This window comes from Rattus rattus, chromosome 15 (genome assembly GCF_011064425.1).
Source record: "Rattus rattus isolate New Zealand chromosome 15, Rrattus_CSIRO_v1, whole genome shotgun sequence".
NCBI lineage: Eukaryota > Metazoa > Chordata > Mammalia > Rodentia > Muridae > Rattus > Rattus rattus.
The window spans coordinates 69,252,399-69,273,220 of record NC_046168.1 but is presented as its reverse complement, the minus strand read 5'-3'; the positions used below and the strand labels follow the sequence as shown (position 1 = coordinate 69,273,220).

Genomic DNA, 20,822 nt, shown 5'->3' with positions numbered 1-20,822 from the left:
GCTCGCGGGGTTCCTCGCAGGGAGCACTGGACTCGCATCCCCGCGGGCTGGCAGCGGGACCCCGCCGGGGTGGGAATGTTTCTCCGCGCCCCGCAGCTGGCGCCGGGTTCTCTCTGGCCTGAAGCTTGGGGGCGCTGAGGCTAAGCGGAGCGGCGGCTCAGCGATCCGCCCCGAGGCTGGGGCTCCAGGACGCAGCTTCCAGGGCGCCTGGCGGTCTTTAGCTCACCGGGAGCTCCATAGTCCGTGAGGGCATCGGAACCCGGACTACGCCGCCCAGACACGCTTACTTCGGAGGGGTTCCGCTAGAAACTCTGGGCCATCCCGGAACGCCACTTCCAGAGCAGGCAGAGGACAGCTAGCCTCCTCCATCCCCTCTCCTCGCCGGCCCCATCCCTCTCCACTCCCAGAGTGTCCCTCCCTTGGCTCCTTCCCAGCGACCCCTGGAGCAGCCGCCGTTGGATTCCGATTCCACACTTCATGGGCGGGCCACAGGGGCTCCGACGCCTGGCTAGGTGGCTGCCTAGAGCCCCGTGAGCTGCGCAGCTCCGGCCCGTCGAGCGCGCCCTCGGGGCAGAGAGCACCGCGCCAGCCGACGCGATGCCAGGGCTGCTAGGAGCAGCCGGGCGCACGAGGCCCTAAGCAGACATGGGCCTGACGCCCCAGCTCTAGGGACCCCCCGAGCATCGCCCTACTGCTCGGACTAGCAAGGACCCAGCACAGGATGGCTTCGGAAGTGGTGTGCGGGCTGATCTTCAGGCTGCTGCTCCCCATCTGCCTGGCAGTAGGTGAGTGTGGTGTGCTCATGGAGGTGACTAAGGAAAGAAAAGCAGAGGGCGCCTGGGAGAGGGCTTCCTTCAAACGGGAAGGGGTCTTAACTCTGAGGGATTCGGTTCTGAGAGAGGCCCGCTGCGCAGGCTGAGTGGCAGGGGCTTTAGATGTGCACTGTTTGTAGGGTGACAGACCTGCTCTTTAACTTGGCAATCTAGAGCTCAGGACCAGACGTTTTCTTAGTCAGTTCCGGTAACCAGAATGGACATGCTGTGGAGTCCTCTGTCTGTTGAATGGAAGTCTCCTAGACTTCCTGTAGAGGAGTATCTGCTTGTTTACAAAGGATGCTAGTAAGGTGGGAAAGTGATGGTAGACAAGCGACCCTCTCTTCTGTAAGACTTTGCAAGGACACCCGCTGGCCTGCGCGCCACTACCACTAACACCACCACCATCACCACCACCCCTCCAGAGCCCCCAGATGCTCAGCACATTGTGCGACCAGAAGGGACTCAGGCCATCTCCTCCAGCCTACACTCCAGCAATCAAATAGGTAGAGGTGAACAATTTCAACAGTGGTAAAAAGAAAAGGCGAGATGGGGCAAAGAGAAACTGCCTTGATGAGTCTGTATTTTACCTCCACGACATCCTCCATTTACAACAAAAGGATGCTGGGGCTGTAGGCGATCAGACCTAATCCTGCCCTTCTGGGGCCAGCCTTTTCCAGATATTTAAGGATTAGAAAGTGAATCTCATTCGTTGGGACAGATCAGACTATGAAAGTCCCTTGGAGAACCTCATCCTCCGTGGGAGTTAGGAAGGATCCCAGCAGCTGCAGGAGTCTGCGCCCCGAGTCATGTTCATTCCCAGTCCTTAAATATCACAGAGCTCCAAAGCCCGGCTTTCCATGGACTCCTGAAAGAACTAGAAAACATAACACAGTAGCAAGTTCTGCACTCATAAAGAGGTCTTTGCTTTCCCACAAAAGGAAACTTTTTGTTTGTTCGTATTGTTTGTTTGGTCTGTTTTGGAATCTTGACAGAAATTGGTGACTGGCGTCGCATCTCTGTGAAATGTGCTATTTGCTCAGGTAATTGGAAGGGAGTTCTGGAGTTTGGATGTCTACAGGAATAACAACTTTAGCTAGAAGCCTCTGGGAAAGCTAGGTGCCAAAAATGGTGGAAAGCAGGGTTCTGGGAGAGGAGAAAGCAGCAAGGCACTGCACCAGGTGCTTCTAGAGAAGGGGCTAGCGCTGACAGGCTGCTGTTGACCTGGACTGGTGAAGTTCCGGGTTCCAGACAGGGCCATTTAGTCAATGGTCACAGGAGGGAGCACAGCTTCCTCAAAGTCCATGATAACCTCGCCCCCTGGTAGTGTTTGAAAAGTAATTTGAAAAGCTTTTGCTAGGCACACGGCACACAGGCGGTGTCTCTGTTTCTATCTCCTCTCTTTGATGTACCTGGCACCTTACCAATTGGATTTGCTAATTGGAATCCAGTTAGGTCTCAAGTTCGCTAGGGTGTTTCAGTTTAAGAGGAATAGGTCAGAAGCTGCTCCCTTCCCCTGCCTCAAGCCTTTTCACCCCTGCACTTCTTCAGCCGCATTCCTCTCTGCCCCCCTATGGCTTTAAGTTGTCTCATTCCTTGCCCAGGGCGGCAGTTTTGCAGAGACCTATTGGAAGAGTTAAACAGGTGGCCACCTACACTCATCTGGATCCACTCTAAAATGAGAGCAAGGGATGGTCCCTTGGTTGCCTGCTGTCTTGTCTAGGGTTTGGGCTTCTGCAGGACTCAGCTCACTGCCCTTTGACCCCAAGCATAGGGCCTGTGTAGAGTCATTTCCACTAGACTTTCGTGATCCATTCCTGAAGCCTTTTAATAGGACAAATGCTCTCATGCATCCAGAGGAAAGGCCTATGTTCTAGGCTCCAGAGGCGGGCAGGGGCAAAGCAAGGGCATTGCTCCAAGGCTGTGGTCCCAGCTCCATCGTGCCGCAACCCCTCCTGCAGCATTCATATTTGCAAGCTTGAGCCAAGTCCATCTCAGGATGCACATGGAGTCTACTCTGAGGTTGAGACTTTCTTGGGAGGAGCTGGACTTGCAGGACCACAGGAATAGAAGTCCTCACCCTATCCTGCTTCCGCGCAAGTTTCCTGGAGAGCTGAGTCAGCGCAGGGCGGTTGGGGGACCATCTCCCCTGTTTTACTCTTTCCTCTGCACACCCACACTTCTGTGGGTTAAGGAGATGGTGGGCTTGTGCTAATAATGCATTGTGGATATATGAGTATGTAAGAGTGTATGTTGTGTGTGTGTGTGTGTGTGTGTGTGTGTGTGTGTGTGTGTGTGTGTGTATTTGGCCGAAGGTAGCATTCCCCCCCCCAGCTCACCCTATAGTGTGTGACTTCTGTCAGCCTCCCAAAGTCTGATGTTGGAAGAGGGAAGAAGAGAAGTCCCTGGAAGGAGAGAGAAGAGCTTCTGGGGAGGCTCACTCCATGAATCCCTTTCATGTTGTCTGCCACTTAGGAAAAAGACCCAGGTCCTAAGATGCCTTGAGTCACTGCACCCTTAGGCAGCTGGGTAGAAATCCCTTTATTTTGGCTCTTGGTTCCCTTCACAGGAAATAGAGATTTTCAAGGTTACTGAGGGTTTTTTTTTTTAATTTTTTTTTTTTAATTTTTTTTGGATCGCTGGCTCCCAAGGTGCCACTAAATCAAATGTTCAGATTTCCCTAATATCCTGGGCACGGAGAGCACAATGACCGGCTTGCCATTAGAATCGATTTTTGCATTTTAACCATCTATTTTTATATCTGGGCAAGGCAGCCTGCAAAGCCTTGCCTTGATAGAAACTCACACACATTTCCTTTAAACCTCTTTCTTGTACAGGATGTTGAAATTTTCCTGCAAGAGTGCCCCACTCTCTTCAGCTAATGAGCGGTGTTGAAAAATGAGCTGCCTTTGTGTTCAGTCTAATGCTTAAGTTTCTTATTTATTTACTTTTTTATTGGCTCTCTATAAGAAATTAGAAGGAATGTGAAAGTGATGTTGGGCCTCTTGTACGCAGGTGTTATGTCTTGACAACCAAACCCAATTATACTAGAATATGTTGTTTACCATCCATAATGAACATCTGTTGACAGATGGTTTCACCGCTACAGCCACTGGACTTGTCAAATATCGCCAGAATAATCTAAGGCCTCTTGCTAGGCAATTGACTTCTTTCATACGCAAAAAGGAGAGCAGTAAAACTCTTATGTAATATGTGGTCTATCATTGTCATAATAGTAGCTGATCATTGATGATCACATATGTTTTATGTTTATTTTCTTTTGGTATGATTTCAATGTCTGGAACTCAGGTCCTCGTATTCTAAGTACTGAAGACTGTGTTAGCCTTCCCACTTAACTGCGGATTATTCCAGGATTAGGAAAGATTAGGATGTGCCCCAGTTTGGTTTCTGTTGTTGTGATAAAACTCCATAACCAAAAGCAACTTGGAGGAGGAAAGGATTTATTTGGCTGATAGATTAAAATCTATCATGGAGGGAAGCCAAGACAGGAACCCAAAGCAAAAACCTAGAGGCAGGAACCGAATCAGAGACCATGGAGGAACCCTGCTTATTGCCATGTGCCCTCTGGCTTGCCTAGTTTCCTTTCTTAGACAGCACAGGCTCACCTGTTGGGTGGCACAGAACAGCCCACAGTGGGCCTGGCCTTTCTACATAGATTAGCCATTAAGAAACTGCTTTAGGGGCTGGGGATTTAGCTCAGTGGTAGAGCGCTTACCTAGGGCAAGGCCCTGGGTTCGGGTCCCCAGCTCAAAAAAAGAACCAAAAAAAAAAAAAAAAAAAAAGAAACTGCTTTAGGTCACAAGAAAGTCCAATAGAGGCAATTCCCTCTTTCCAGCGTGTTTAGGTTTGTGACAAGTTGATAAAACTGACATCTGGATTTAAAATATGGCTCTCCTTTTGATATGTGTGTATCTATGGTCATTAATGTTTCTTTGTACAGCACATTTTCACTACTAGACATCATTTTGAAGCCACACTGTGCATAGTTGGTTTACAAAATTGCAAATAAAGCTTATTTTTATTTAACCAGTGGGAGGGTATTGTAGATCCTGAAGGATTCATTGAAAATATGTAAAATAATTTTGATTTTGGTCATCTCTTCTCAGCCTGTTTATTACTATTAGTTACGCCTAGAAGTAAAAAGTTTGGACCAATGGTTCTCAACCCTCCTAATGCTGTGACAGTTTAATATGGTTCCTCATGTTTTGTGACCCTCAACCATAAAATTGTTTTCGTTGCTACTTCGTAACTGTCGTTTTGGCACTGCTATGAATCGTGATGTAAGTATATGTGTTGTCTGATTGTCTTAGGTGACCCCTGGGAAAGGGTCATTGGACACACACCCCCACAAGGAAGTTGTGAAGCACGGGTTGAGAACCACTGGGTTAGACATTTACAATTTAATTCTAGAAGAAAATAGTTCAACCCAGATGATCAAGAGTGGTCGGCACCTGAGACGTGTGGAGTGGAATTCCGTGTGGGTATCTCGCTTTGTTGGAAGTGTGTTTGGTCATAGGTTGAGACCGTAACATTGCCTTGGACTTTACCTTTTGGTCAGGACGTGTTGCAAGCTGAAAATGCCCTGCCTGTGGCTATCTCTACATGGTTCTAGACTCATTTCCTCCTCGTTCTTACTGTAAGGTGCAGTTAGAAGTACTGACTGCTGGGTAGGAGTGTGCACAGTCTCCTGTGCCATGCCTAATGAACTCAGGATGCTGCTGCCCCACATTTAGGAAGCCAATCAGGAGAGCTGGCCTGCTGACTTAGAACTCCCAAGGGTCTGGACCCAGGCCATGAAGAGGCCACAGGAAGACTAGGGCTCAGAGCAAAGCAACATAGCCACTTTGTAGAGTCAAGGCACAAGGATGAATGTATCTGTGACAGGTAGGGGGTTTTAAATAGCCAGGCCTTTCTCACCACGTAATGCAGTGCTTTAGATACCAGTATTCTTAATAATAATAATAATAATAATAATAATAATAATAATAATAACAACAACAATAATAATAATAATTATCCCTAGGATTGTACTGTTATTGTTTATTTTTAGATTTTTGACAGCATGTCTGCAGTCTATTTGATGCGATTTTATTTTATTTTTAGTGAGACTCTTAACATTTTTGGCCCGTGTACTGCTAAGAGGTAACCATGTCTGAAGTTAAGTAATGGAAATGGGTAGATTATCATACATTTTCACATAAATATTCAGGAGAGCTTCAAATAAACAGTGTAAGCATATCTAGATGTTTAAGAATAATTAATAGGGGCTGAAGAGTCAATTCTGTGGTTACGAGCGCTTGCTGATCTTTTAAGGGGACTCGAGTTTGGTTCCTAGCACCCACAGCGGTGGTTCACAACCACCTGTAATTATGGCTCCTGGGAGACTCAGTACCCTCTTCTGGACGCCATGGGCACATGCACTCTGGGCATACATGTATGTGTGCACATGTACATACAATTTAAAAGAAAATAATCTCTAGGAAAGTGCAGGTAATGCGGCTGCTGCTGTGTGAGATGTATTTGTAAGATTTGCGGATCAATGTGGGATCAGGCAAAGTCAATATTCCATTTGGATGTAGGCTAAACAGAACTCGGTGTGGGAAAAGTTTAAGAATGTTGGGGGTTGGGTGGGAAGGATGAAGAAGATGCTAACTAATTCTGAACACTTCCAGAGGATCTGAGTATGGTTCCCAGTACCCGTGTTGGGTGACTTACAACCACAGGACCTCAAAGCTGCAAGAGTTCCAAGATCCTCCACTGGCTTCGCCAAGCACACAGGCACACGTCCCCTACACACAAATAAAATAAAAACAATGCAATTTTTGAAAAAAGAAAAGAAATATCAGCATTACTATTCCTTTTAATTCTCATGTCCACATGATCACCAGACTTGCCATAACAGGCCGCAATCAAAAGGAGGCGGAGACCCAAAGCACACAGCAACCTGTGTGGAGAGCCACCGACTTAGAACTGTGAATGATCCCAGGCATCCTAAACTGTCTGAAGATTAAGGGACCCAGCACTTTTTGCTCATTCTCGTGCTTATATTCTGTGAGGTCGATGCCTGCCCATTCTAAGCATGCACTCCACCCCTAAGCCACACCCCAAGTCCTTTGCTATTAATAATTTATGTTTTAAAGTGTTAGAGCAACAATACCATTTTGTATCTTTTCAAAAAGTTTTGAAACTGTCAGTCATCTTTCTGTCTTACCTGTGATAATAAACTCACTTGGTTTCTGTTTCCTGTCCTTGTTCTAGTTGGTCCTGTGGCAGCAGGACACATGGGGTGTAAACTGATACTCACTTCACGGTGGCTAGAGAACAGAAGAGAGAGGGCGAAAGTCAGGGTTCCTATATCCCTCACAAAGACATGGTCTCAGTGACCTCACTTCCTGCAACTCATCCACTTCCTGCCCCACATCCTAAATGTCCTGCCACTACCTCTAGCTACTCCACAGGCCTGCGACAAAGCCTTCAATACTGAAGCCTTTGGGGGGCCATCCTAGAACCAAAGTATAGTATGTAACACAGCTTACTAGTTTAAGTTGGTTTCGGTGTCTCGTACATAATGCCCAATTTCTTCCAACCCCTCTGTGGTAGGATGGTGAAGCTCCATGGTTATCTCCTGATGCTGTTTTAAGCTCTGCTTTGGAAACAAACCTGCATGAAAGCAGGATTCATATTATGGATGGACATGTGGCATGTATTTGCATATGAATTTTCAAATCTGAAGTACTGTTTACAAGAAGTGTGTGTGTGTGTGTGTGTGTGTGTGTGTGTGTGTGTGTGTGTGTGTGTGTTTCAGCTATTACGTGACTAGTCGATTAAGAACTTTTCTGATACTTTCCTTAACTCTTTTCTTAGGAAGTTATTGATTCCATGACCCAAACTGAGGTGCTTATCTCCTTCGTGTTGTTTCAGACTCGGAAGTCTAAGTCCTGCATTGTCATCAATGGTCAATGTCAAGCCTCCCCCTCCCTCATCCCCTGTACAGGTTCTAGATTAAGCAGCAGACAGATCTTGAGGCTCTCTTAGCTTTTCCCCATATTGCCCATGAATAGAAAGAAGATTTCCAGCCTCTCTCAGGGCTCAGGTGTTTGCCTGAACCTCAGTTAAATCCGACAGATCGCTGCTGCCTTCCCTATTGCAACATGGCTTTCTCGTGAGCCCAGGAGACTCCTATCTGCCTGGTACTCAAGAGCCTCTTTCCTCTAGTTGGGAGGCTGCCCTCTGGTTCTGCTCTTCTGCAGTCCTCTTATCTAAAAAGGTTTCCTAGTGGAATGGGGGTTAGCTAAAGCCAGCGCCATTTCTGTCACATGAGAATGAATACATTTGGAGCATACCCCATCTTATATCAGGGGCCGGATGCTCGTCCTTCCATATGCCACAAATATCTGAGTACTTGCCTCTGAGCTGGACACCCTTCACCACATCAGGCACTGTGGGGTTCTAGGAGGTAGTGCCTGGGCGGGACTTAGCTGCAGAAGGCCAGGTGTGTTGTTTCTGTTGATGGAGAACGGAGACAAGTGGGAATCAGGAGAGTCTACCTTGCAGAGGTCTGTGGCATCCATTGCTCATGGTGCTTTGTAAGTGACTTAGACAGACATCTCCCAAGTTCTGACTTGGGTCTGTATTAAGTGGAAGATGAGTTCACGTGCGAAGTCTAACTTGAATCAGCAAAACAGAGTCAGAGGCACAGCCCGTTCCCAGGGATGAGCAATTTACACACCCCAGACTATTTAAAGGACTAGGAGGGACGTTTCCAGGAGACAGTTCCAGTTGCGTTTGGCCTTTCCTACTTTTGAGAAACAGCTTTGTTCATTTTGGGTGCAAGTGCAGGAACTGCTAAGATGACTACTCATGGCCTGTATATCCGTGTGACTTATTTTGTTTCTATTACTAGGATGCACTTCAGATGAGTGGGGTAAGAAAGGTCTATGAATAATCTATATACCAGGCACTATTAGGAGTCAGGGTATCACTGGACATTTGGGGCTTGTTAAAAAGAGTCCCAATAGAGAAGTTTGTTTGCTAGGTTTGGATCTTTAGTCAGAAAATCAAACACATGAATCATTATCGTACACGGTCTCTGACTTGTCAGAATTTTAAATACCTTTTGAAGTTCCTCTGCCCTGGCCAAAGAGCTGGGTTTGCAGCCACACCTCTGGCTTTGTCACGCAGAGGTTCGACCTTAATTTATGGAATATCTCTATTCTTTGGATACTTCATCTACAAAATGAATGGACAAGGACAGCATGGAGGTCTTAGGGACGCTTCAGGTTTAGATGATACTGAATGTCAAAGGCTCTGAATGGTGCTTTCGTTAGCTCTTAATATTGTAGGCTGAAGCGACACATTGTTGTGAGTTCCGGAAATTCGTTGGCTGATTTTGAAGAGCCACTTACCACTAGCCGTTTCATGGATAATTTAGAATTCTGGCCAACAGTTTTGACATTTACAGAGCATAAATCAAGTTTGGAGCACCGCCTGTTGAAAGTTGAGCCAGATGCTGGCCTGCACACCCTCCTGCCAGTCAAATCCACTCGAAGGTCTTCATGGCTTTGGTTATTGCTACCTTGCATACGACGTGACAACTCTGACATCTATTCTCATTCTTTGAAACTCTTCCCCAGACAGAATACATTACATCATCCCTACAGTGTCACCTGGCACCTTGTGCATACTCATCACCATGCTGTGATTTTAGGACTATTTTAGAACTATTCTTTTCTTCTATGCCTCTGCAAGATCGAGGATTTGTTATCCTTGCTAGAACCCTGGCATTAAGTGTCCCAATATATAGCAGATAGTTGGGTCATCATTTTGAGTTGATGCTTTCCCCACTGAAAAGCATACCAGTGTGCTCGTCTAGCAAGGACTCTAAGGCAACCTGCCCTCAGCCTTATTTCTTTCTCTTGAATACATAAGAGATCTTGATATAGAGTTACAGTCTAGCTTCCCCTACTTAGTAGGTTCCAAGTTCCTGACTCTAAAACTTGCAACAGGCTGATGTATGCTCTGTAGCTGTCATAAATGAGAATATTATTACTGTCACAACTAATATCTGCTACCCGCTGTGCAGTAGACAAAGAAGGAAAAACCCACCGGATAATGTGACGTTTGACCGGAGTAGCATCCTTGAAGTGCATATTATTTTTTAAAAATGCTTTCAGCTCTTCTGGAACCTCACATATCGATCTGTTTTCTCTTGTGGTCAAATCCTTTAGGTCAGCAGTTCTGGCCACAGGTAGAGGAAAACGGAGGAAGGCAGAGGTTTAACAAGCTGGTGATTTAAAAAAAATAAATCAGAACACAATGGAGATGAGTTCCAGCACTGTGTAGGACTGAGTTGCCTCAGCTCTTTGCTCTGCTTCCCAAGACTGCACCTGCTCGCTTCCTGCAGCTGGCGATGACCTCACAGAGAGAATGTGGTCCTTGGGGAAGAGTCCTACTCTGGTGGTCTAGCGAGCAAGTCTGCATCGTGTCAATAATGAACCATGGGACTTTGTCCTCTCTGCTTCAAAGGCTTCCTCTATAGATTACCTTCATGATTCTCCCTGTATTATTTCTGCCTATCACTCTCAAATGCAAAGGGCGTGGCTTTCATATCCAACACGTGAGAAGTTGGGAATTCAGGTGGTTCTAGTTTCTTAAGGGCCATCTTACTCTAACTGCCCTTAAAGAAAGGATAAGAACTGATAGTGATTTTTTGTGTTTGTTTGTTTGTTTTTTTAGATGATGTGGCTACTCGAGTGCAGATTTTACAGAGCAGTTTATAAAGGAGAGACATTCCGATTTAGACTTTCAGTTTTGATAGTCTGCAGTCACGTGGAGTGTTGCATTCATTACCTGTGAGGGCCACAAATGCAACCAACCACACACTCACCTTTGGTTTTGAATCGGTAGCACGGATCTTGAGGACACAAAGATTTTTACCATCAATAGCTCATGACTATAAAGAAAACTAGACTGTATTGTAGCAATGACTGAAGCTAAGCGAGTTTACAGAGATCGACTTTTGAATACAAACCATATATTTTCAGTAAACCACTTGATTTAATTGGTGTAAAATTACAACTGTACTATAGACCTGAGGATCTTTGCTAAGCAAGTCTATCGTCCCTAGAAGTGTTGGGAAGGCTGCACAGAATCTGCAGAAGGGAACTCTCTGTCTTTCAAGACCCCACCCTTCCCTTTTCTCCCTTTCAAACTAAATTTAAATACTGGGTTCACCAGGACTCCTCCCATTGGCCTTGATGCCCAAGTCTATCTAGCTGCTAAGTAGTAAAGCCTTCATAGCCAGTGCCAGTCCTGGTAGTTGCATGCCAACTGGCCCTGTCATAGCACACAGCTCTAGGCACCCATCTTAAGCTGGGAGAGAGGACTACAGATCAGATTACAAGGTTGTGGAAAGAGGGTTTGCTATAAAATGAGGATGTTTCTTTGTGAATCGGCAATTTCCTGAGACCTCTAGTTCTCTAAGATCGTTCACCGGTAACTGCAAACCTATTTCACAACAGTATTCAAGGCAGCGTCACCATGGTAACTGCAAACCGATTTCACAATAGTATTCAAGGCAGCATCACCATGGGCCTTGCAGTTCCTCAGACTCACGTTGAAGTTTTCATCAGTGGTGGCCTCGCGTAACTACACTCCCTCTTCTCAACCAGCTCTTCCCTGGACTTCAGTTTGACATGCTTTGGGCTATTGTCACACAGAACACCACACTCAGCTGGGTGTATCTCAAGACCCAGGGAGCTGAGGTAGGAAGGTGGTGGGTTCAAGGCTGGCCCAAGTTAGATAGTATATCCTGTTTCAGATACACACACAAACACATAATGTACATACGTATGTATGTACGTATGTATGTATGCATATGTATATTATGTATATATCTATACAGAAAGTGTATACACACACACACACACACACAGAGCTGCAGATGATGTACATCTGTGGGAGAATACTACCTGCCTACCATATACAAGAACTTAACCAGTTTTCTACCATATTGTTTGTTTTAAAGGATGGGACCCAGTACTTAAAAGCATTTGTTAAATCGGATACCAGTCTGGTGCAGTGGCACACACATGTAATCCTAGCCCTTGGTAGGTGGAGGCAGGGAGATTAGGAGTTCAATTACATAGAGGAGAATGGATCTCTGATATTATTAGACAATTGCACTACTGGGATGCTCAAGTCAGTGTAGCCTTATGTAGAGTTTTAGGTTCGATCTAGTCCTGACATGTGTACTTTAAATGTGCTGCTGCTTTCTGAGGGAAGATGCTGGCCAAGCAAACACTGGAGAGTCTGTAACGTGAGCCACACTGTCACAATGCTTAATAAATTTTAATATGTGTGGAATGCAGTTTTTAAATCAAAATGTAGTTGAAGTGAAGCTTTAATAGCCCACTAGTAATTTTGTTCCTTTTTGTCATTTTTAAAACAAGCCTCTGGTTTGAATCAAATTTCTTTCCCTCTCCCGAGATCTATACGCATTTCCCAGAAGTCATCAAAACCCTACGGTAATGGGAGACTGCATGTACCCAGCCCTTGCCTTAAAATAGCAATTACCTTTGTTTACTTCAGATGTCAACGGCAAGGCACGCCTGACTTTTTCTTGATTCCTATCTCCTTCTTACTTTTGATATTACTGCTTTCTAGGTTTCTTTTCTGGGTGCCACCTCCAAAACAGTTGAGCACTCTAAAAAAACCTTAAGGTGAAAGTCTCTAAGAATTATTACATTTCTTATTTGTGTATTACTAATTTAGTGTTGGCACTTCACGATAATCTCATTCATTGATAGAACCAGATGTCCTCACTTGGGTCCCAAAGAGCTAACCCATAAAAGGGGGAGTAGGGTGGAGATTAGAAACTGTTTTAGAATTCTATCTATGGAGTATGTAGCTTATAGTACTGATTTGGGAGTGTGTGACTCAGTCTTGTTCCAGGAGTGTGTAACTCACTACTTACCCAAGAGTGTGTAGCTCAGTACTGACCTAGGAGTGTGTAACTCATTCCTGATCCAGGAATGTGTAACTCAGTCCTGATCCAGGAGTGTGTAACTCAGTCCTGATCCCGGAGTGTGTAATTCAGTACTGACTGAGGACTGTGCAGCTCAGTCCTGACCAAGAAATGTTCAACCATTTATCATTCCTCCCAAGCAACTATTGTTATGGATTCTGAATTTTACAATGTTATGTTTTTCCTTTGCATAGGCTGTCAGTATCTTCCTTAATTTTTAATCATTTTGACAGTTTTATGCAGTTTTATAGTGTATGTTGATAGCATTCAGCCCTTTGCCTCTCTTGTTTGCCCGTCGTCCGCTCTGGCTGTACCCTACTTCCCAACAGCCCCTCTCCTGTTTTCACGCAGTCTTTGTATGTCGTCCACCGAGTTTACTTAGGATTGCTTACCTGAGCATAGATAGAAGGTTGTTTACCTGAGTGTGGGCAAGTTAGCAGTGCTCACACCATTGAAGAAAATGACTTTCACTCTCTCAACAGGAGTTAACTGCCCACAGCAGCTCCTCAGCTCTGGGTAGGGCCTTCTGAACTCCATCAATCACCAATTACAGAATGCTGAGAGCTTCATCTTGTTCAGGGCTATAGAGACACGCCGCTGTTGTGAGTCTATGAGCGCCATATTACGTCATATCTAGGGGATGACATTTCACAGCAGCCTCTCCATCTTCCAGCTCTAACGTCCTTTCTACCCCTCTTCTGAGATGATCTCTGAATCCTCTATGGATGGTTTGACTGTGGATGAGGTCTAGTCCATTTAGGGCTGAACGCTCATTAGGCATTTATTCCCAGAACTCTGAGTAGTTATGATTTTCTGTATTAACTGCCATCTATTGCATAAAGAAAATTCTGCGGCTAACACTGAAATCAGCACTGGTCTAAAGATATAAAGGAAATTATTTATAAGGAACCCTGATAACACATTCATTTAGCAAAATATGTAGTAGTTCCCCCTAGGAAACTATAATCTGCCCAGGCTTGGGCTTTTGAGCAGGATTACAGTATGAGGCAAGCGTTTCTGATAAATTGGCCTCAGCAATACTATAGAGGGCCCAGGTCTAAATCCACACAACTACAGTCATCTGATTTTTTTGGCAGTAATTCCAGAAATACACATTGGAGATAACCCTGTAGCAAACAGTACTGTGAAAACTGGATGTGTACGTATAGGAAATTAAAGTAGATCGTGTCTCTCATCTTGAACAAAAATCAACCCTAAATAACCTCAACCTAAGACCGGAAACTGAGACTACTAGCTAAAAAGAGTTGTGCTCTCTAGGATACAGGCATAAGTAAGGACTTTCTGGGTAGGACTCCAGTCAAAACTTAAGATCAGCAACTGACAAATGGACTTCACGACATCCAAAAACTTCTGTGCGTCCAAAGGAACTGTTAATCTTGCAAAGTCATTATTAGAACATTGGAGAACGTCTTCGCCAACTATAAATCAGACAGAGGATTACTATCTAGAGTAAACAAAGAAATCAAAACACAAAATATTAAAAACCACAAATAACCCAATCAAAATTTTTGTGCTATGAAATTGAAACAGAGCTCTCAAGAGAATAATTACAAGTGGCTAATAACCATTACAAAAAGGTTTGGCTTCCTTTCCTGTGAGAGAAATACAAATGAAAAGTACTTTAATATTTTGCTTCACCTCTGTTAGTATGACTGTCATAAAGAGAACAATAGTCACTGCTGGTGAGGATGAGGAGAAGGGGAACCTTCATTTACTGTTGCTGGGAGTGCGGACTGATGCAGTCACTATGGAAACCCGTGCGGAGATTTCTCAGAAAGCTAACTACAGAAATGCCATATGACCCAGCTATACTGCATGTGAACATATGTCCCATATGGATTCTATATCCTACTACAGAGCTGTGTGCTCATGGCTGCTCTGTTCACAACAGCCAGGGAGTGGAGTCAGCTTAGATGTTGTCAACTGATGGATATTCTTGCAGGGTCCTCCTGAGGACTTCTGTGTCATTCATCTCTAACAGTCAGCCTCCCAGAGTCTCTGCCGAAATGTCATACCAAGCCCCAGGTTTACCTGAATCTCACCTACTCACTCATAGCAAACCTAGTGGGTTTGCTTGTTGCTGTCTGCCTTGCTTTTCTCTTATTTCCTTGGGCTAATGTGTTTGTTCTGGGATCCCTGCATCCACTGTGTCTTCTCCCTGCTATGTATGTCTATAGCATGTTGTGTGGGTCCAGGCATAAGTCTGGGGACCCAGCGCCCCAATCCAGTACCCTTCTTGCCCACATAGCAATGGTGCCAATGGTATCTTCATATTCATCCTTTGTTAACTAAGGCCGAGTTTCTTTTTCACACTTGCAAAATCGAGATGATAATAGTATCTATATTTTAGGGTAGCTGAACAGTTCTAAAAACAGTGTAGAGCTGAGGTGGCACAAAAATTACTCAACATGCCTTTCAGGTCTTCTGTACTACAAAAATGAATGAACCAGCTAATGTATTTAACAAACTTTTTGTTGTTGTTGTTATTGTCATTGTTATTGTTGTTGTTGTTAAACAATATCTGCCAATAATACATATTGACTAAATCCAGATACTGTGAGATCAATATTTAATTTAAACAACATTTGATGTACACAAAGCGTGCTTTCTGGCTCTGTGATTGTTCCAGGCCTTGGCACTGTAATCTCTGAAGTCCAGACTTGAGAACTATACTGAGTACAAACAAACAAACACCACAGAAACATTTTATATTGTTTTAAGGAGGTTCGTGATTTTGTATTTGACTAAATTCATAACCATCCTTGGCTACCTGCAGTCCACAGGCCATGGGTTGGTCATGTCTGTTTGTTGGGAACCTTAACCTAGATTCTTTAATGCTAGGAGTGGATACTTCTAATGGTGATCTCTGCATGCGTGAGGAGTGTCGTGGGTGACAGGCATGTGACCCTGAAAGTCTGGCTGGCTATGAGATAGGGAGCTGCTGTTGTGTGGAAAGAGGTTCTTTCACAGGCTGGGGGACAGGAGGATGATAGTCACAGAACTGGCTCCAGGAGCTATGTCTGATGTAATACGATGGCATGTCCCTATTGGAGAACAAGATAGAGGAAAAACCCTGCTGGACAGGGACAGAGCATCCCTATCTCCATTCCTATCTCCTAGACCCCTCAGAAATGATTCAATAGATAAAATCATACCCCATCCCCAATAGTGTTGACTCCTCTGGGGACATCAAAACCAGAGGACAAATGCTTTAAACCATAGTGGTCAGTGTTTGTGTGGAAGGTCGTTAGGGTCAGTGTCTTGTGCTGCCTCCCTGCAGAGAGAATGGAGCCGTCACTCAGCTGCCCTTAATGTCCTGTGCACTTTGAGAATGTAGGGGCTCAGGGGCAGTCCAGTGGCAGAGCTGGAGAGCATGTGTGTTTAGCATGTGCCAAGCAGACACATGGAAACCCTGCAGCTCATAGAATGCCCCCATGTGTGGCCAGGTAGAGCCATGAACACCTCAGACCAGCACAGAATCATGAATTGACTTAAAACCTGATGTTTTAATTCTTTAATTGGCTCGTGTCACTTGGCTGGATAGCTCGTGAACCATGTTGTGTTCCAATGTCAAAGAGTTGGACATGTCTGACTGAAGTCTTTGGGGAAATAGCCAGGCTTGTCACACAGACACCGACAGCAGATGGTCATGTACGTGTCTGTTCATCTTCCAGGAGGCTATACTGTGCTTTGTGTGTGAGAATTACACGGGAAGCCTCCGAGTCAAGGATGTGAAGAATGTTCCTTCTGTCGCTCTTGGCTTATCTTATCACAGACTCCTAGACACTTTATTCAGTCAAGCAGACAGAGACACCCCCACACTTGGGGAAGATTGGCAGTGCTGGAACAGAGAATCCCAAGTTACTGTCAGAGGGGGCTACAGTATGAGTCGTCTCCAGGACTCTAGTCTCATTCTCTGGCAGAGAGCTTTTAGTTCTTGTTTTGAAGTCTCTTCCTTCCTTTCCTGGTGGCTGTAACGTGACTTCCTAAAGTTCCCTGAAGGCCAGGCTTTATTAAGAATTGAAAGTGTCTTGATTTCCTCAGATTCACTGAAGGAACAGTTGAGAATTAATGGGCTGTGCTGTTCTGAGAACTTATCAGACTACTTGTCTGATAAGCAGTTGCATATGAGATAGGAATGACTTGCTTCCTTCCTTGAGCATCTCGAGATGTTCAGCATTGTAACATGGGCTCACAACTTGGAGTAGCTTCCTGGATGTGCCTGGTGCCTGACCATGTTGACGAACTAAATTGAAGCTATAGACTAGCACAAGAATGAATTTACAGAACTCATGAAGGCTGGGATTGCTGTTGTCTTGTTTCACACTCTCTCGACCTCATCTGGAAGCTGTAGACCTGGGTGTGTTTTCTCTCTCTCTCTCTCTCTCTCTCTCTCTCTCTTTCCTCTGGACTGTCTATTCTCTCCATTTTTGCCAGAATGGTCTTTTAAAGTAGAAAATCTAACTTAGCAGAGTACGGTGATTAAAATCGAGCCTTTGTGTTTGGAATCAGGGATTAGGTCCTTGTTTTTTTGTTTTGTTTTGTTTTTGTTTTTGTTTTCTTCATGATTTTGCTACCTGGAAAGATCCTTTGCTATCTCTCCATGGACTCTTTCTGGAACTTTGTTTGAGCAATGCTCTGCTAGGATTCAGAGGGTAGGTGATAAGGGTTGGTGACTCTGCACTTCTGCACACTCACATCACATAACAGACTTCTGGCCATTATGTTCATTTCTGTAGAGATCTGTGTGGTGACGTACCATAACTCCTAGGTGCTTACAGCTAGCATTTTGGGATTCTGGCCAATTGCATAGAGAATGTAGTGTTTGACCTGACACAGAAGATGGTGATTTAAGAAACAAAGCATGAAATAGCTGTTTAAATCCTTCTCTTCATTCCTTCTGGGGCTTTATATCATCAAAGAGCTTTATGACTCCCGAGGAATGGGAAGAGTCATATGATTGGATCTGAGGTGACTCTGTCAGCCAGGCCCATGTGGAATAACTCATTCTTAACTGCAGATAAAACCGAAATACCCTCTTTACAATGGCACTGGTCTAGATGTCCAGTAAATATATGCTAAGTACAATACAACACATGCTTCCCTGAGCTCTAAAAAGTATACATATATGTATTATGTACATACATACATATATACATTTACATATATATATATGGTATAGAACACAATGGTTTAGAATGTAAACTTCTAAGTGGCTAAATTATTTAACATCACACAAGATGGAAGACTTCTGCATGGTGCAGAGATTGACCATTTTTGTTCTTGAAAAACTAAAAAACTCTCTCTTAGGTCTCCTGTCCTCACGTCTTACGCTGTGGTCTCTCCTAGTGAATCAAATTGAGTGGCATTTCACTAAAATACAGAGATCTCAAAGTCTATGATCGCAACTGGAATCAGAAAGGTCTTTGCTTCACAGATCAGGATTAACAGCAACTGGAGTGTCTGCTTTATCTGTTGTGTTTCAAGGTAGCATGTTATTGGCTGTGGAAGTTAACTGTGATTATTTATGGTCTAGCAAGACAAATGTTTCATTTTCTCCATATGAAACCCTATGCATAATCCACAGTACATGCATTTTTTGACTCTCTTGGAAGAAGACCTATTTTAGAGAAAGTAAACAACATTTTAAAGACTATTTTGGTAGCTATAGTAACAACTTCAGATGTGTTCAGTACAATAGATTATTCAATTACAGTGCTTACTTAAAACAACATTGGATGGATGGATAGATAGATAAATCAGCATGTGATAGATGGATGCATGGATAGATAGATAGATAGATAGATAGATAGATAAGATAGGTAGATGATAGATAGATAGATAGATAGATAGATAGATAGATAGATAGATAGATAGATAGATATAGTTCGGTTAACTCAGAGAACTGAATGAGTCCAACAAGCTGTGTTGCCCTTTATTCTACACTCCCCACTCTCTCCAGTCTTTCATTAAGGATGTAACCTACCGGGGTCAAAATAGCTTTTAACAGTGGAAGTCCATAAAGCACAATGAAGCAAAGACTACTTTAAACTGAGCCATAATAAATCCCTGTATTTACAACTGAAGGCAAAGTTTGGGTTTTCTCCGCTTTTCTCGCACTTACCCACAAAGTCATTCTCTTTATTTTGTTAGTAGAAGTCAGTGAGAAGTAGAGTTGAGGCCTCCACCTTCGCCCTCCCCGCTCAGTTGCACCCAGAGCTTTCCACAAACAAACTGCAAGGACATAACTTTAAACCAGGATACAGTGTCCCTAGGGAGAATTCAAAAATTGACATAGATGGGCATTTGTCTTTCTGGCCCTTGGTTGAACTTTGCCTACCCTCAAGATACTATAAAGTCCTTCTACAGAAGCTCTTAGTTAAACCTCCTTGGGGCTTAGGAGCCTGACTCAGTAGTTAGTGTGTGTGTGTGTGTGTGTGTGTGTGTGTGTGTGTGTGTGTGTGTGTGTGTGTGTGTGTGTGAGAGAGAGAGAGAGAGAGAGAGAGAGAGAGAGAGAGAGAGAGAGAGAGAGAGACTAATTTACAATTTGAGCTAAAACCCTCTGTGAAACAATGTAACAAATCAAATTTGTGTTAGTTATTCATCCCGGGGAAATTATTTTACAATAAAGGCAGTACACAGCACCCGTGAGGGATCTCTCATGCTTTTCATTCCTCAGCCTGAAGGCGTTTTCCCATCTGGCATTACTTCTGTTCTGAAACACTCTGGCACAGTTGGGATTTCAGTGCAACCCAAAAGTTAGGTGTGATCGATCGTGTCTTCCTGTCTTGTCGGATGCTCAGGTGCTCTTCGCCATAGTTTGTTTTGATCTCAGAGACAACCCTAACACATCTCGGGAGTTTTCTCTCTGGGAATTTCAGTTTCTCTAGTGCTGTGAGCACGCCTAGGCACAGTGCTAGAAGGGTGGCTGGCCTAGTAGAGGTGGAATTGGTACGAGGTGGCCAACTCAGACTTGAGCTTCGCTTCAGATGTCATTGACTCAAGTGCAGCCTGTAGATGATGACTTTACCAAGGTGAAAACAGATGTCACTTCTGGGGAATGAGGTGAGAAGTTGATGGGAATGAAAGGAAATGCAAGAATTGTTCTGTGTGTGCTAACAGCATAACCTTTTAGCCATCCAGATGGTAAGTAGACAGAAGACTTAGTATTTTTAGTGAAAGGAAATGAATCGAAGCCGCCAGTCTCAGGAATGTCACTGAATGGCGCCACTGTATCCATCCAGTGGCTTTGGAGAAGCTGTCCCGGGGTGCCAGGATCCTTGAGGAATTCAGTGTGTTTGAAGCAGAGGGCACTGACTTTGCATCCCTGTGTCCGGTCTGGTGATACCTCTGGTCCAGAAAAGAGAACTTGATTGGTTTTGCAGTTCCTCTAACTCAAGTAGATACCACATTTTTGCCCCATGAGCAGACAGGAGAAGGCACAGTCCCTGTGTATCAACTAGAAATGTTTAAATTCTTAGGCCCTGAGAATTTCAAGACTTACCCATATAGGGGTCAGGTGATATTTAGGGAGACATGTTACTTTGAACACAGTATATGGCAGCCCCCACCCCCCCTCCTCTTCTACTTTCCAGAGAAGGCTGCAGCTAATACCTTGGTCTGCGTCTTCAGGTCAGGAATGCAGTGACTAATTTGCAAATGCTTGTGGCCCAGGGCAATGGAGAGTTCCCAGAGACCACAATGCTGATGCTTATTTATCTACCAGCTGGGTGAGTACGGTGTTTGTTAGGTGTGAATCGCATTGTGAAATGGGTGTGGTGAAACATGACGGGCAGCCCGTTTAGGATTCGTGGCCTGTGATGAGGACTGCTCAGTTCAATCACCTTTAACCATGGAGATTCCCTCAGATAACTCGGTATACCGACACCCAAAAACAGAAAAGAAAATTTGGAAATGTCTTGTAATTTAACCAGAGTGCCTTT

The 20,822-nt window shown here is 44.4% G+C and overlaps 1 protein-coding gene across 3 annotated transcripts in view; it reads left to right on the top strand.

The window, feature by feature from the left end:
• Positions 1 to 721: 721 nt before the first annotated feature.
• Piezo2 (piezo type mechanosensitive ion channel component 2) overlaps positions 722 to 20,822 on the top strand; it is a 367,176-nt gene continuing 347,075 nt past the window's right edge. For all 3 annotated transcript variants that reach the window (XM_032885463.1, XM_032885461.1, XM_032885462.1), the window contains exon 1: positions 722 to 785. In XM_032885463.1, the coding sequence (XP_032741354.1) occupies positions 722 to 785 (64 nt within the window). The remainder of the gene's footprint in view (positions 786 to 20,822) is intronic.